This window comes from Hippichthys cyanospilos, chromosome 18, assembly GCF_059441005.1.
Source record: "Hippichthys cyanospilos isolate Australia breed blue-spotted pipefish chromosome 18, RoL_Hcya_1.0, whole genome shotgun sequence".
Taxonomy (NCBI): Eukaryota; Metazoa; Chordata; class Actinopteri; order Syngnathiformes; family Syngnathidae; genus Hippichthys; species Hippichthys cyanospilos.
In genome coordinates, this window is record NC_142386.1 from 11,427,511 (window position 1) to 11,442,325 (window position 14,815).

Below are 14,815 nucleotides of genomic sequence, written 5' to 3' on the forward strand. Positions count from 1 at the left end.
ATATTTTTTGCAAGGATTCAACGTTGGAGTTTAACGTGGTGTGTTTAAAACTACCAAGAAGACAGCATTGTCAACGTTTGAGAAGAACGTTTACGTTAACACATGACCGGAACTCATGCAAGCCTGACATGTGTCGGAAGGAATTTTAGACACACGCACCTACTGTATTCATAATGGCCAATCAGACTCGACCTTGAAGACCAGCAGCCAATCACCGAGTGCCTTCACTCTTTCCGGGCTAATTCAAAATAACCGTTCTACCGACTCTAACGCATTCCTCGAAGATAGACTCGGGACGAGTCAAAAACTCTGCAGTTCGTGTTAGCGTTGACTTGGTCGTAAAGACTTCCAAAATATATTTGATTGCTTTGGAGTTAACCCTTTTAGATTAGTGTGTTATTAAGAATATTTTCTCGTCCCCTTGAACCTTTTGCAAGCGAGGTAAGTTCAAAACACGTTGCTTAAGTATCCTAATTGAATCTTTCTTTGTGACATTGCATCAATTAACAGTATATTTACACTGCGCTTTCCACTTGCATAGAATTTCATGACTCTTAATTTTTATTGTCATACTTATACGAAGTAATTTCCCATTTAGATTACCAACCGCTGTAACGTAGGCAAAAGCCATAAACTGCCATTTAAATTATTCGGAATTCGGGGAAAGTTGCACTCTGTCTTTACGCGTAACGTCATATCAATTATAATCTTATTTGTGTTTTTATTATACAGTATTAGTTACTTAAGCAATTTTAACGTATCAGGTTTGAGAAATCCTTCCTGTTTGGCAACTCATTGTGAATGGTTTGCTTTTTGGCACACCCTCCCGTCGATTATTGCTTGCAGCAATCTACATGTAGTACAAAAGTCAATATATTTAAAACGATTTTAACGTACATACTTAACGTGTGTGTTTGTGTGTGCGCGTGTGCGGATTAGCAGGTAACCGTATGGAAACTATTTCTGCATGAATACATGGATACAGCTTTACATACATTACCATTTGTGCAGCAGGTCAATGGCGTTTTCATTGTCTTCGACCTGTGCGTCCCCTTTTGACGAAGGAGAGGGCATGGCTGTACTTGAGTCCACAGCAGCAGACTATGGAGGAGTGGGCATGCCACGTTTACCTGAGATTTCTGTCATATCCCCTGGTCTGAACTTCCAACCTTCCACCGTGTGTATTATTTGATTAAATCTTTTTTTTTTTTGCATTGTGTAGTTGGATTTAATAAGGAATTATTTAATTTATCCTGCTGCATTTTATTGCCTTTTTTATTGGTTATTTGATTATTTTGGCACTATTGTGAGTGCCACTGTAATCACTATTATTAGACTATTTTGAATCATGCCCTGATGTGACGTTTATTATTTTAGAAATTGGCACCGAAGCCTGTGGTGAGACAGGGAAGTGCTGAAAAAAGCGACACAGAGAAGGTGAAAGTCTTCTTGCGCATACGACCCCTCACAGATGTGGAGCGAGAGAAAGGCGAAGACCAGGTCTGTTTTTTAAACCATCCTGTTCCTGTGTTATGCCTGTGGTGCCTCTAAATGCATTCCTCTCCTCCAGGATTGTGTGGACTTACAAGATGAGGAGACTTTGCTGCTCAAAGCTCCCAAGTGCTCTCAAAACATGAGGATGGCAGAGAGAGGCATCTCACAGAGCATGCACAAGTTCACTTTCACCAAGGTGGGTTACTTTTAGAAACACATTAGGTGCAACTTGGCATGAGCCAATGCTGGACCCTGACAGTGTGATAAATAAAAATAGAGCTATATCGTGGTATTACATTCTTAGCTCTAAAATATCCTCTTTTTTAGGGGAGAAAAATCCATCTATGTTTTTGGCAGCTAGCTTATCCTCACTAGACTTGCAGGCGTTCTGGAGCCTATCCCAGCGGTCTTCTGGTAGTGGCCGGGGTATACTCGGAACTGGTCGCCAGCCAATCGGAGGACACATATAGACAAACAATCATTTGCACACACAAACACATTTAAGGACAATTTGAAGTGTCCCAATAACCTTACCATGAATGTTTTTGGCGATGTGGGAGGAAGCCAAAGTACTCAGAAAAACCCCACACAAGCCCAAGGACATCATGCAAACGCCACACAGGAAGGCCAAAATCGAACCGACAACCTCTGCATGTGAGGCGGGCGTGCTAAACCGTCTGTCACAGTTCCACCCTGTTTTTGAAACTTTTTAAATATAACACATTTCAGATCCTATGTAAAAACTAAGAACATACACTGTGTCTTTCTGTTCAAGATTTGTGGACCAGAGACAACACAGCAAGACTTTTACGAGTGCACTATGAAGGAGATGGTGAAAAACGTTCTTCGGGGAGAGAATAGACTTCTCTACACTTATGGCGTCACCAATTCAGGAAAGACTTACACTATTCAAGGTGAGATTATTTTCTGCTATGAACTTTATCAAATGCAAAACTCTATGAGCGCATTGATTGAAGAGACAATGTTGAATGCTGAATGTTCTTACTGTTTTTTTTTTTGTTTTTTTTTTGGTTTGTCTTGTTTTTTTTGGCAGGCACTGGTCGTGAAGCAGGCCTCCTGCCCAGAGCTTTAGTGTCTCTGTTCCAAAAATTAGAAGGTCGTCTGTATGGCGCCATGGACCTGAAGCCTGTCTTATACCAAGATGTGAGACATCTGGAGCCCTCTGAGGTCAGGGTGGAGGAAATGCGCAGAAACTCTCTGCTCAATGAGGTAAACAAAATCACCTGAAGCAGGAAGTATGCCTTGGCACCCATTGGTTGCACGTTCATATATAATGTTTGATTTTATGTGCTAAAGGATGAGAATCCAAACTCTTGCCGAGGGTATAACACAACAACATGGGACAGTGGTATTGGAGGACTTTCTGCTACCAGCCACATTGCGACCCAATTGCAAGGTATGGACACTTTCTAATGCACCTGGATTCTTTATATGGTCAATGCTTGCCAAGGTTTTGTCCTATATACTGAATCTACGTGTGCTGGTAAATTTTTCAGTCCTTCTTACATAGTCTTATTCCAACAGAATGTGATAGTGTGTGTTTGGAGCCCGATAGCCTCTCACACAGCGGTGGATCTGACCTTGAGGAAGGGCTGCAGTTCTCAGTCTGGGTGTCCTTCTATGAGATCTACAATGAGTTTCTGTACGACTTACTGAACAGTGGCGGGGGCCCTCTGCAGCCAAGGAAGAGGATCACACTGCGTCTCAGCGACGACAAGCACGGCAATCCTTACGTGAAGGGTAAGCACTGCGGTCACAGTGTTAATGGTTTCCGTAGCATTTCTGTGTTTTTTTTTTTCTACTAATGTTCTCAGTCCATAAAACTTTGCTGTGTCTGCTGGTTCCTTCCAGACCTCACGTGGGTTCAGGTCCGCAGTGCAGAGGAAGCTTGGAAGATTTTGAGAATTGGACATCGAAACCAAAGTTTTGCCAGCACACATCTTAATCAAAACTCAAGTCGTAGGTAAAGAGACTTTGGAGTTCTGTTTTGGTCTTTTATTTGTTGCTGTTTATTGACACACAGAAGTTAGACAAGAATCTCCATGGATTATGACGTATGCCGAAGACATTTTGATCTGTAGAGTAGGCAACAGGTGGAGGAGAAGCTAGAGTGTTGGAGGTTGGCCCTTGAAAAGAGAGAAATGAAGGTTAGCCTCAGCAAAACGGAGTGTATGGGTGTGAATGAGAAGGACCCAAGTGGAAGAGTGAAAATAGAGGGAGAGGAGATCAAGAAGGTGGAGGATTTTAAATATTTAGGATCAACGGTCTGGAATGAAGATGTGGAAAATAAGTGAAGAAGTGTGTGCAGGCAAGCTGGAACGGGTGGAGAAAAGTGTAAGGTGATGTGTGACAGAAAGATTTCAGCTAAATTGAAAGGAAAGGTGAACAGGACTGTGGTGAGACCAGCGATGATTTAGCCTGGAGAGAGTGCCGTTGAAATAAACGACAGGGGGCAGAAATAGAGGTAACGACGACGAAGATGCTGAGGTTCTCTTTGGGAGTGACCAAGATGGATAGGGTCAGAAATTAATACATCAGAGAGATAAAGTCAGAGAGGCCAAACTGAGATGGTTTGGACATGTCCAGATACAAGATAGTGAATATTTATTGGAAATAGGATGCTGAATTTGGAAGTGCCAGGCAGGAGGTCTAGAGGAAGTGCTTCATAAGTCTTCATTTTCCCATCACGACTATCTTCTCTGAGCTTACGTCCCTCCTCATCTTTTCAGCCACAGTATTTTCTCCATACGTATCTTGCACGTCCGCCCAGACGCCGAATCGGGTCAGAACATGCACATTAGCGAGTAAGTGGAGCACTCGAGACTACTGTGCTTTCTTCAAATCGGAATTTCCTTTTATTTAACTTGCGATACTCACCCTGGTTTCATGTGAACTCCTTACAGGCTGACAGTGTGCGATTTGGCCGGGTCGGAACGTTGCAAAGAGCAGCGCAACGGTGAAAGGATGAAGGAAGCAAATAACATAAACACCTCCCTCCTTACCCTGGGGCGCTGTATTGCCGCACTGAGAAACAACCAGACCAACAAGTATGAGTTTAAGTTTAACTTGTGTTTATATCAGTCCTCAAATAGTGAGGCTTTGCTTTTGCTGTGTGAAGTGTATTTGCATTCTCATCATTTGTGCAGGAGTTGTAAACGTTTTAAATTAATGTCAATAACATTTTTTTCCTAAATCACATTAGTGTGAATTTTGAAAAACAATGTTTTACACCTTTTTTGGGAGGTTTAATTGTTTAAACTGTTTGTGCTCCTGTGTTAATGTTTCAGATTAATTCAAATGTATAATTTTTTAAAATTTATCTAATCTTTTTTTCCCCTTAATCAAATGGTTCAATTGGTCAAAAACGTTGGTAGTTGAAATAAGGATTAACATTTCGGAAGCACTCGTAAGTTTTTTTTTTTTCTTTTTTTTTTTTTTTAATTTCGGACTAACCTGTAACTAACATAAACCCCGGAAAGAGTCGAGTTCACATTTTTTTTTAATGTTGTTTTTGTTATTGTTAAAAAGGATACCATTTGAGGACTTATAGATTTTGTATGGATATTCATCTTATTTACAGTCACTGCAACAGCCTCTAATTGTTCTCCCCGTTAATATGTCACTCACAAAAATTGATAAACTGAGATATATTTGTATTTGGAAGAAAAAAAAAAAAGAAATATAGGGGTTGTGACATTTTGTGAAGGTATTCCCCTTTCCCTTGTGGGCATTAAGTTCTCTGTTTAAACAACATCCACAGGTCTCGACCGCCTCAAGTAGTACCCTTCAGGGAAAGTAAGCTGACACGGGTGCTTCAGGGCTTCTTCTGTGGCAGAGGAACATCCAGTATGGTGGTCAATATCAACACATGTGCCTCTATCTATGATGAGACTCTCCAGGCCCTCAAGTTCTCAGCTATTGCTTCCCAAGTACGCATCTGCACTCGGGTTGACTGGTTTGACCAACTGGAAGGTGACATCTTTCTCCTCTCTTTTCAGCTGGTTCATGCACCCTCCACAAAGAACAGAGTGGCGTATATCCTGTCTCTGTTGCGTCAGCCAGCCAACGGGAATGAAAGCACGATATCGGAAGAAGATGCAGATGACAGCGACGACGAAGAAAGCGATGCCACCATGTTTGATAGAGAGGTACCCATTTTGCCAACATTTCTGCATTTTGTTTCATGTTGCTTATAACTAATTCTGGAACTTTACAAGACAGGCATAAGTGTGCATAATTATATCTGCTTTATTTTTTTAAGCCTTTGCTGCAGGCTATTGATGTTCTGAAGCGAGAGGTGGAGCGCCAGCGGGAAGAAAAAGAACAACTGGAGGCGACCGTGAGGGAGCAGGTCGTTAATGAGATCATGGAGGTCATTACCAGAATGCAAGATGAATTCAGGTGTGCTTAGGACATACCGACTGACACTTTCACTTTTTCTTTTTCTTTTTTTCATAAGAAATAATATAAACCTGATGTCTTCCTGCCCTGTAGTGAGACCTTGAACGTGCAGCTGTCCCTGGCGGAAGAGCACTGCGAGGACAGATTAGTAAACCTGCAGAAACAGTACAAGGAATTCTACGGCCAAGAGTTAAAGGTGACTGGTGTAAATTTTGCACTAGGTGTTGGATGTTGAGAAATCATGTCAATACTTGAACTCTGACGTAGGAGCGTGACCAGGAGATCGAAGAACTGAAGGCTGCCCTGGAGAAGAAGATGACCTCCAGTGAGGCAGGCTCCAGGTCTGTTCTCCAGGAAGAATCTGAGGGGCCACGGCGGTCTCAGCGCCTCATGACCCAGCGAGAATCCCAACTTTGTCATGAGCTTGAACAGTGTCGTGCTGAGCTGCATAGCAAGACGCAAGGTACGTTTATTCATTGTGCCTGGCTTGAAGATGGGATTCACCAGTCCTTCTCAAATGGTGTGAGGGCCGTGATGCCATGCCGGGACCGGAGCCGATTTGGAGACCAATAAAATCATGTTTTTTAAACACAGTTAGCCAATTGCCAAGTTCCTCCCCCTCCCATGGTCAGTGATCCTTTTGCTTGCAGAAGTGTCCCAGCTGAAGTTGCTGCTCGAGGCCCCTGAATCAGTGGGCACCAATGCCGCCGTCCGCAAGCTGGAAGAGGGACAAAGGGTTCGAAGTTTTGCCATTTGTTAAATTCACGGCTGAGCTGTTCCCCCGCCGTCACTCATTTTTTTGCATGCGCTTCTAACAGAACCTGCGTCAGCTGCGCACAGATTTACAGAAGTTGGGCTCAGACCTGCAGTCCGGCGAACGCGCCTGTTGCCGCAACACGGGAGGCGAGAGGCTGCGGCAGGCTTTGGCTGCTGCGGATGAGAAGATAATCAAACAGGTTTGTTTTTTTTTAACCATCGGTATCACATTATAAATTCAGCAATCCCTCGCAGATTGTTCTGTCAAATGTATTTTTGTTGAAATACCTGAAAACATTCAATATTGCAGGATTTAACTTGCATAGTAAGTACACTAGCATCAATTGAACATTCGTAAAATATTACGTAATACGTGTAGTTTCTACGCTGGCAGCATAGAACCAATCAGAGACCCTTATGCAATGTGTGAGTACGTACACTGGCAGCAATAAACCAATCAGAAAACATACTAAATAACTACTTATTAAATAAGGCCAGTGCGTACGCAGGAAGCAATAAGCCATTCAGAGAACATTTTGTACATTCCTTTTAGTGCCGACCGTATGTTTGAGCATGGGCCTTTTAATAGGGTGTGTCCTATGTGTGGGTTAAGTATAGAAATAGACTCCATAATTGGGATTGCGTTTAGTAAGACGGTGGGCCGCACGCTGCGGAAAATACAGTGATTGTGAGGAAAAAAATGTTTGAGGAAGCTCCAAGTAATTTTGCTTTTTTGTTTTTGTTCCCCCTCATCTCTCCTGTTCACTAACACGTTCCCCCTTGCACAACCAGCTTTAAGACTAATTCATTTTAACACAGTTGGGGGATTTTTGTGTGCTCAAGCATGTGGAGGGTTTGCTGTCTAACTCCTTGGGGTGACTCCACCTTCACTGCACTGTGTAACCCTGTTGACCCACTTGCTCTTAGGACCAGATCCTGGTGGAGCTACAGAACGGCCTGACGCTGGTCAAAGCCGACTTGAGGCGCAAGGCCGAGAGCCCTTTCCAGGCGCAGGCCACCCCGCCTGTCCCGTTACCCCGTCTGGGTTTTGCCACACCGACGTCTTGCAAGAAGCGGGGATGTGGCGCCTTGGTGGCCAGTAACTCTGAGAACAAGCCACCCCAGAAGAGGCCCTTTTACCATTCGCTGTTCCCCACTTGCAAGAACGCAGGCAAATACAACACGCGCAACGCCGCAGACACTAACCTAACCCCTTACTCTCGGATCCTGAGGTCACGCCAGCAGTCACCACCTCCGAGCCCCGCCCCCACTCCTCGCAGCCTACGTGGGAAATATTGAGCTTGTTCACGCTTCAGTCACCGGAAGCAATTCTTGTATGTTTATTTAACGTTTTGTTTGACGCCAAATACAGTTCGGACGGTCAAGTGTAGAAACTTAGGAAAAGATTGTATTCACGATGTGGTGCTGGTAATTCTTGGGATTTAGTAGGTTTTGCATGATTTTCATATGCTATAGAACAGTATTCTTTTATCATATTTAATCAATGTTTCTTTTTAAAAGATTCCTTGTATACAATGAAGAGGTTTTGTTTACCTTATATTCCAGCTCATTGCAAAAATATGCAAATTAAGACCCCCTTCTCTCTTCTAAATGATGCAAATCAAATAGCATGAGCAAGTTGTCACAAGTGTTTAAGAAAATCTGCACAGCATATGAACAAGTATAGCTTTAATATCAAACAACTGTATACAACAATTAAATCTTCAACAATATCCTGAATTTCCCCCCTTGTTTCCTGCAACGCAATTCAAACAGTCCTTTCAAAAGGAACACGACGCGCAAGCAACGGTGTCAAGGCGTGAAGATGACGTTAAGCGGAGACACCCTCCTCACGGGCGTTGTGTTATTGTTGTTTGATAGCGGTGCAAACGGATCGCATGACGGCGTCTCCGTCGGATCTCTCAGCTGAGCGATTTGCCTCAATAGAGCTTTCCCCTCTTCTCGTGCCTAGAGCAAAAAACAAAGAGGTTGGTACCTTCCTAAATCCCCAAACTGCTCAAAGCAAGAACATTTCCGCTCACATCATTGTAGTCACAGCAGCGCTGGGCGCAGAGAGATGCCTCGTCGTAGAGTTTGTTCTTGAAAAAGTGTTGACCGAGGTATTTGAGGGCTGTGCTTACTTCCGTGTGTTCCAACTGTTCCTGTGAGAACAGTAATATGCATATGACAAGTTGGTGGAAGCGCAACACACCAGGAAACTACTGTAGCGATATGTGTCCAGGCCCTATTTGTAAGCTAGCTTTTAAAAAGTTAGATGTTTGTAGTCCTCTTTTAAGGTTCTCGCTGCTTACCTTACAGGAGAAGACATCTTGGGTGTAGAGCATGTAACTGTGTGCGGCCTCATCATTTTCATTCAGCTGTTCATGAAGCCTTGATGAGATCAATATTTGCATTTACTTTTTAATCACAAGGACAATACAACTTAGAAACGTATAGTGAAAAGGTGTGAAAGGCATTTGGATAGGCATAACCCCCTGAGTCTGTCACCTACTTTGCCAGTTTGAGTAAGGCCATTTTCTCTACATCTCCAACAGAGTATGCCCTCCAATAACACTGAAGAGAAAAAAATGAAGTCAAAATGTGCCTATATGCAAGGAAAAATATTAATAGCTATACAGTATGTGCTAGGCTACCTTCTTGGCTTCAGCTGTCTGGGACAGTTTTTCATAGCTTTCGCCCAGTGCAACCAACATTCGTGAGTCGTTAGGCCTGCAGGGGCAAAACCCGTGTGCCGCAATAAGCCCTGTATATTTTTCTGCTCATTTGCACAATATAGCGTGATACAAACCTGAGCTGGTGAGCCTTTCGGTAGTAGTAGAGACAGTAGGAAGGCATCTTGAGAATCTCATAAGTCTGACCTAAGCCGTACCAGGCTCGATAGTCCCGCTTGTTCACTTCAATGGCGTGCCTGACAAGACGCAAAAACGCTCTGACACTCAACTCCAATAGGCGCATCAAAACCCAGGCGGGGACTGACCTGTAAGCTTGAATGGCCGCTGACGTGTTCTTCATCTCCATGTACTCGTGGCCCATGAGGGTCCAGGCGCTCAGGCAGCGAGGGTTCAGTTTGAGGGCCCGCTGAAAATACAGGGCCGCCTTCTCGTGCTGCGAGCGCAAGCTATAGTAGTTCCCTACCACAACATACCATGGTTTAACTCACTGACGATACAGACTTTAAGACGTGAATTACAAATGGCAATCCTCTACGTGGGGCACAATGATTGTGTTAAAAAAAAAAGTCAATGAGGGCGTTTAAACGGGGCCGATGATTGGCTGCTTCCAGAGTTGACTCAATAAGCCGCCTCTGAAAATAATTTGATGGCAATCGCTGTTTTTTTTTACTTTTACCTTCTCAGCGTGCATGGAGGATAATGAAGAGGTATTTGTCTTAATCCCTTTGGATCAAACCATAACAATGGAGGACACAACATGTTTATAAATACACTGAATTTTGATTAAGTCGGGGACATGATTGGGCGAAGCCTTACCAATCGAAATCAAGTTATGATACTTAGGACGCTTGCCGCGCCTTTGTTGGATCTTACAAGATGGAACTCAAAACGTAACTTCAAAAAGGCAAACCTAAGAGCTCATTTTTGACCAACACAAATTTATGCTCAAGATAGTCAAACTTTCTTTCTGTATTTTAAGTTACAAATCAAAACATTTGCACTTATTTTGAAAATATTTTCATTTTCAGTGGACATTCATGGAAGTGCGATGCATTTCTATAATATGGTATCGCTTGTGTTTGCAGACTTGACTCAACAAGCCACCTCTTTGAAATAGTAAGATGGCAATCGCTTTTTTTTTTTTTGCTTTTTTTACCTTTTTGGCGGATAATGAGGAGATCTTTTGTCTCAAAGATGGCTTACTAGCTAAGAAGGATTTAAAAAAAAAGAATGTTCATCCATCTGCACTAATCATGGCACACATTTCTTAATGTAGCAAATATTCCTTTTTTTTTTCAGAGCTTTGACTCTAATATCAGGACATTCCTACTTACCAATGACACAGCATGTCTCCACTCTGTACTTGTCAATCTCCACCAGCGTGTGGGCCAAGTAACTCAGTTCTGGCTTCATGATCTGTAAAAGCATAAAAATGTGCAACTTTTGAACATATAATTGAACAAAAAACACTGATTTTCTTATTTGGTCCTAAAAAATCCTCACTTTAACATAGAGCAAGTTGGAGAAGGTGTCCATGTTGTCAATGCGATAGGGATCGTGCTCCCTCAGCTTGTTGAACAGAGCCACCGCCTGGTCAATATCTGCAATGATACCATAGTCAACATAAAGCTGTTGGGAGAATTTACATAATAATAAACTCAGGGATGACCAATTACATTCAAATCTGCAATGCAGTAGAATTTTTTTTTTCTTAAATAGTTCAAACCTAAGATTAATCCTCAAAGAGCTTTCCATACGACCAACACCACAAACAGTAAAGTAGATTCAGAGAGAATAGAAGGGTTTTACAACTTGACTTAAAAAAAAAACCTCGGATGTTGTGGTATGCGACGGCCATCTGCGAGACGATGTAAGTGCTCTTGGTGAAGCCGGCGTCCATGAGGTTCTGGTACTTCTGCAGTGCCTCCTTGATCATCTGCAGCTCTGTGTACATGTGGGCCATGAAGAAGTCCTTCATCCAGCAGTCAGCCAATGACAGAGACTTCAGCTAGAGGAATTCAACAGTTTCAGATGATAAGCAATCGGCACGCGGCAGGATGAAAACTTGCGCGTGGAAAACTTTAGCTTGTAACCATTTCAATGTTGGTGACGAGGTTGCTGAGCTCCAGCCACGCCCCCCAGTGAAGAGGAAGTGCGTGAATCGCCTCCACAAAGACTTCCACTGCCTCCTTTAGCAGATCCAGCTTTCTAAGCACCACGCCATAACTGCCATTGAATATTTTGTACATTAACAAATACGTAACATCTTTAGTACAATGAAATGAATACATGAATATTCTTTTGGGTTTTTCATTGTTCTTTTCTAGTCACAGTGCCCTGTCACTGCTAAGCTTTTTTTTTTTTTTTAAAGACAGCGACCTTCTTATCCTCCTTGCATGCCAAGAAATAAGAAAAAGTTATTTCCATCTAATTATTTTGAAAACGGCAGCTTGTTGAGTCAATTCTGCAAGCACTAGTCATAGCGTATCACCGAACTGCACCGCACTTCTATCAATGTCCACCAGGAGGCACACTAGATTTAAAAAAAAAAAAAAGCTCCAAAATAATGTGAACTTTTTTCAATATAATTTTGAATGTTATCACCTTTAACCGTTAAAATTATACGGGGCAAGTTCATTTGACAATCAAAGAGTATAAATGTGTGTTTTTGATCAAAATTGAGCACATACATTTGCCATTTTTAAAGTTACGTTTTAAGAGCCAGCTTGTAAGATCCAAAAAGGGTACGGAGGGATTGTTAACTGTCATGACTTGATTTCTATGGGTAAAGGTTCGGCCAATCGTCTCCCAAAAGCGGGCGACGCCATCAAAATTCTGCTCTGTTAGATTAAGCAAAAAGAAAAGAGTACAGGTTATAGACAGTACTAGGTTGACTTTTCAACACCACGGTTAACTGTCAACTCAGTTATTGGCCCGCGCCTAGTCACAGCTGGTTTGGAATCGCTGCCAAACTGTATGTCTGTTGAAAAAGTTCAAGAATATTTCTTACAGGTATAAGGCAAAACCATCCAGCTCTCCTGCGTTGTGCTTCTTACTCAGCTCCACCCTCAGTTCTCGCAAAGCTTCGTTGCGCACCTGACCCTTCTCCAGAGGACCTTCAACGACAGGTATGTTAGCTTTCATTAATAACAAAACTTTTCTCCCTGACTACATACTCACCCAGGCTGTCCACTGTCTCATCATCCTTCTTTTTCTCGCCAGACTGAAAAAAAATGCTGGAGTCATTTGAGAAGTATCAAACTGCCTTCTAAGTGAGTGAGTATTAGTGCCCGAGTCTTACCAGATAACGTGAATACATGTAGAGAAAGTAAGCCTTCTGACTTGTGCACCCTTTCAAAAAGTAGGCAGCACGATCATACTCTTTCAGATCAAAGTAAGATTTGGCCAACATAAGTGCATCAAGGTCTTGGATGTCCTCCTATTTATACAAGACATGCATAATAAATGAACAATACCGTTTCTTTTTAAAGTAAGCATCATAAAAAAAAAATGGTCACAAACCTCTGAAAAGGGATGCGTTTGTGGTAATGCATCTTTGGGAAGAGGGTCCAAAGCAAAGGCCAACTCCGAAGCCCTAAATCATAGAGACAGAGACCTTGGCATTTGCGGGTCATAAAATCATCAAAACCTTGTCATTTGACATAATCCAACTTCACTTAAATGTTTCCTTTAGGTAGAGGGATGCTTGGACTACTCAGCTGAGATTGCTGCCCCTGCGACTCGACTCCAGGTGAAGCAGTAAATGATGGATGAATGGATGCATGCATGCTCTGAAAATCTTTATTTCTAATAAAGTATCTTTATTCACTGGCAGAAGAATTAGGTGCTTTTCCTAAACGTTGGTACGCTCATGTTTGAGGTATTTCCCCACCTAACAAGCACGTTATTCATTCGGCAAAGCAGTGTGTGTGTGTGTAACGATTGCACTACCACACTTGTTATGCTAAAGTAAATGCTAACGTAGCTAACCGGTAAGGTAAACAACAACACCATAGCGTCACCTAGGCAGACAACAACCCGTCACTACGCCAACAGTCTTACCATTTGGCGCTGTGTAGAAGTCCTCTGTCTTTACACAGCCATGTTACAGACAGAAGCTGCTTTTTGATTTGCACCAGATCCCCGAATTCACTGTGGAGTGCCGCCATGTTCATACAAAGGCAAAGGAGGATCGCTATTGGTTGACGTTGACCCTACACATGCCCCGCCTCTTTTTTGGCGTCACTTCCCTTCGCAGTTACGCGGTATTGGTTTAAGGACTATTAAACTGTTTCCCTTTTATTATATTTTTACTTTGTTGAATAGATTAAAAAAGAAATCTCTCCCTCTCTCTTGCTCTCTCTCTCTCTCTCTCTCTCCTGCCACGCATGTTTTTGGAGTGTGAGAGGAAGCCAGAGTGCCCGGAGAGAACACACACGGGCTCGGGGAGAACATGCAAACCCCACACAGGAAGGCCGGAGCCAGGTGGATTTGAACTCAGGTATCTTGAACTTGAACTGTACATATATATATATATATATATATATATATATATATATATATATATATATATATATATATATATATATATATATATATATATATATATATATATATATATATATATATATATATATATATATATATATATATATATATATATATATATATATATATATATATACTGTATATATTGGATAGAGTAAATTGTCCATAGGTGTGATTGGGTGTATGAATAGTTGTTCGTTTCTGTGTGCCTAAGACAGCTGAGACAGGCGCCAGCAAAGCCTGCTACCCTTGTGAAGATAAGCGGCTATATATATATATATATATATATATATATATATATATATATATATATATATATATATATATATATATATATATATATATATATATATATATATATATATATATATATATATAAGGGTTATTCTGTCAGTGTAGGCTATTTTAAACGTCTGTGTGTGCGTGTGTGCGTGCGCGTGCGTGTGTGCGTGTGTGTGCGTGCGTGTGTCTGTGTGTGCGTGCGCGTGCGTGTGTGCGCGCGTGTGTGTGTGTGTGTGTGTGTGTGTGTGTGTGTGTGTGTGTGTGTGGGGAAGTGTAACTTCCCTCCATAATAATAACAAATAATAATAAATATAATTATTGTAGTAGCCAATTAGGAGTGGGTGCATCACCATTTTCTAATACTTGCTTCGCCATAATTAAGCTTGAGAGGATATTTCGTTTGACAAGTTTTGGAAGGATGGATTTCTGCAGTTGTTCATAATCGTCTGGATCACAATCATGTTTACTGCCTAGAATGTGTGCAACACAAATAAACGTGTGGTATCCGATTACAAAAGAAGATACTTGTGTTAGACCACACAAAAGTTCTAACAAAACAGCATCAGGGCTTTTACTTTCAACTTCCGGAATTAAGCTTTAAGTGTGCCAATGTCCTCATT

The 14,815-nt window shown here is 41.9% G+C and overlaps 2 protein-coding genes across 3 annotated transcripts; one reads left to right on the plus strand and one right to left on the minus strand.

The window, feature by feature from the left end:
• The first annotated feature begins 242 nt into the window (after positions 1-242).
• Positions 243-8,405, plus strand: kif20a (kinesin family member 20A). Of its 2 annotated transcripts, none has more exons than XM_088441570.1 (19): positions 243-441; positions 1,012-1,177; positions 1,378-1,500; positions 1,571-1,690; positions 2,270-2,408; positions 2,549-2,724; positions 2,812-2,911; positions 3,040-3,255; positions 3,367-3,478; positions 4,245-4,319; positions 4,419-4,562; positions 5,276-5,444; positions 5,514-5,663; positions 5,777-5,916; positions 6,010-6,112; positions 6,184-6,379; positions 6,567-6,652; positions 6,735-6,872; positions 7,600-8,405. In XM_088441570.1, exons 2-19 carry the CDS (start codon positions 1,019-1,021, stop codon positions 7,969-7,971), a joined length of 2,718 nt encoding a protein of 905 aa, XP_088297696.1. In that variant the 5' UTR covers positions 243-441; positions 1,012-1,018; the 3' UTR covers positions 7,972-8,405. The 2 variants fall into 2 exon arrangements, with proteins under 2 accessions (XP_088297696.1, XP_088297697.1); XM_088441571.1 differs by having other exon boundaries at positions 1,015-1,177.
• On the minus strand, positions 8,345-13,550 carry cdc23 (CDC23 (cell division cycle 23, yeast, homolog)). Its single transcript, XM_088441572.1, has 16 exons — positions 13,428-13,550; positions 12,888-12,960; positions 12,667-12,804; positions 12,546-12,588; positions 12,376-12,481; positions 11,459-11,591; positions 11,196-11,373; positions 10,869-10,966; positions 10,700-10,781; positions 9,671-9,824; positions 9,482-9,601; positions 9,327-9,402; positions 9,185-9,246; positions 8,985-9,063; positions 8,715-8,834; positions 8,345-8,640 (listed from the first exon to the last, which is right to left on the minus strand). Exons 1-16 carry the CDS (start codon positions 13,538-13,540, stop codon positions 8,485-8,487), a joined length of 1,731 nt encoding a protein of 576 aa, XP_088297698.1. The 5' UTR covers positions 13,541-13,550; the 3' UTR covers positions 8,345-8,484.
• Between the last annotated feature and the right edge of the window lie 1,265 nt (positions 13,551-14,815).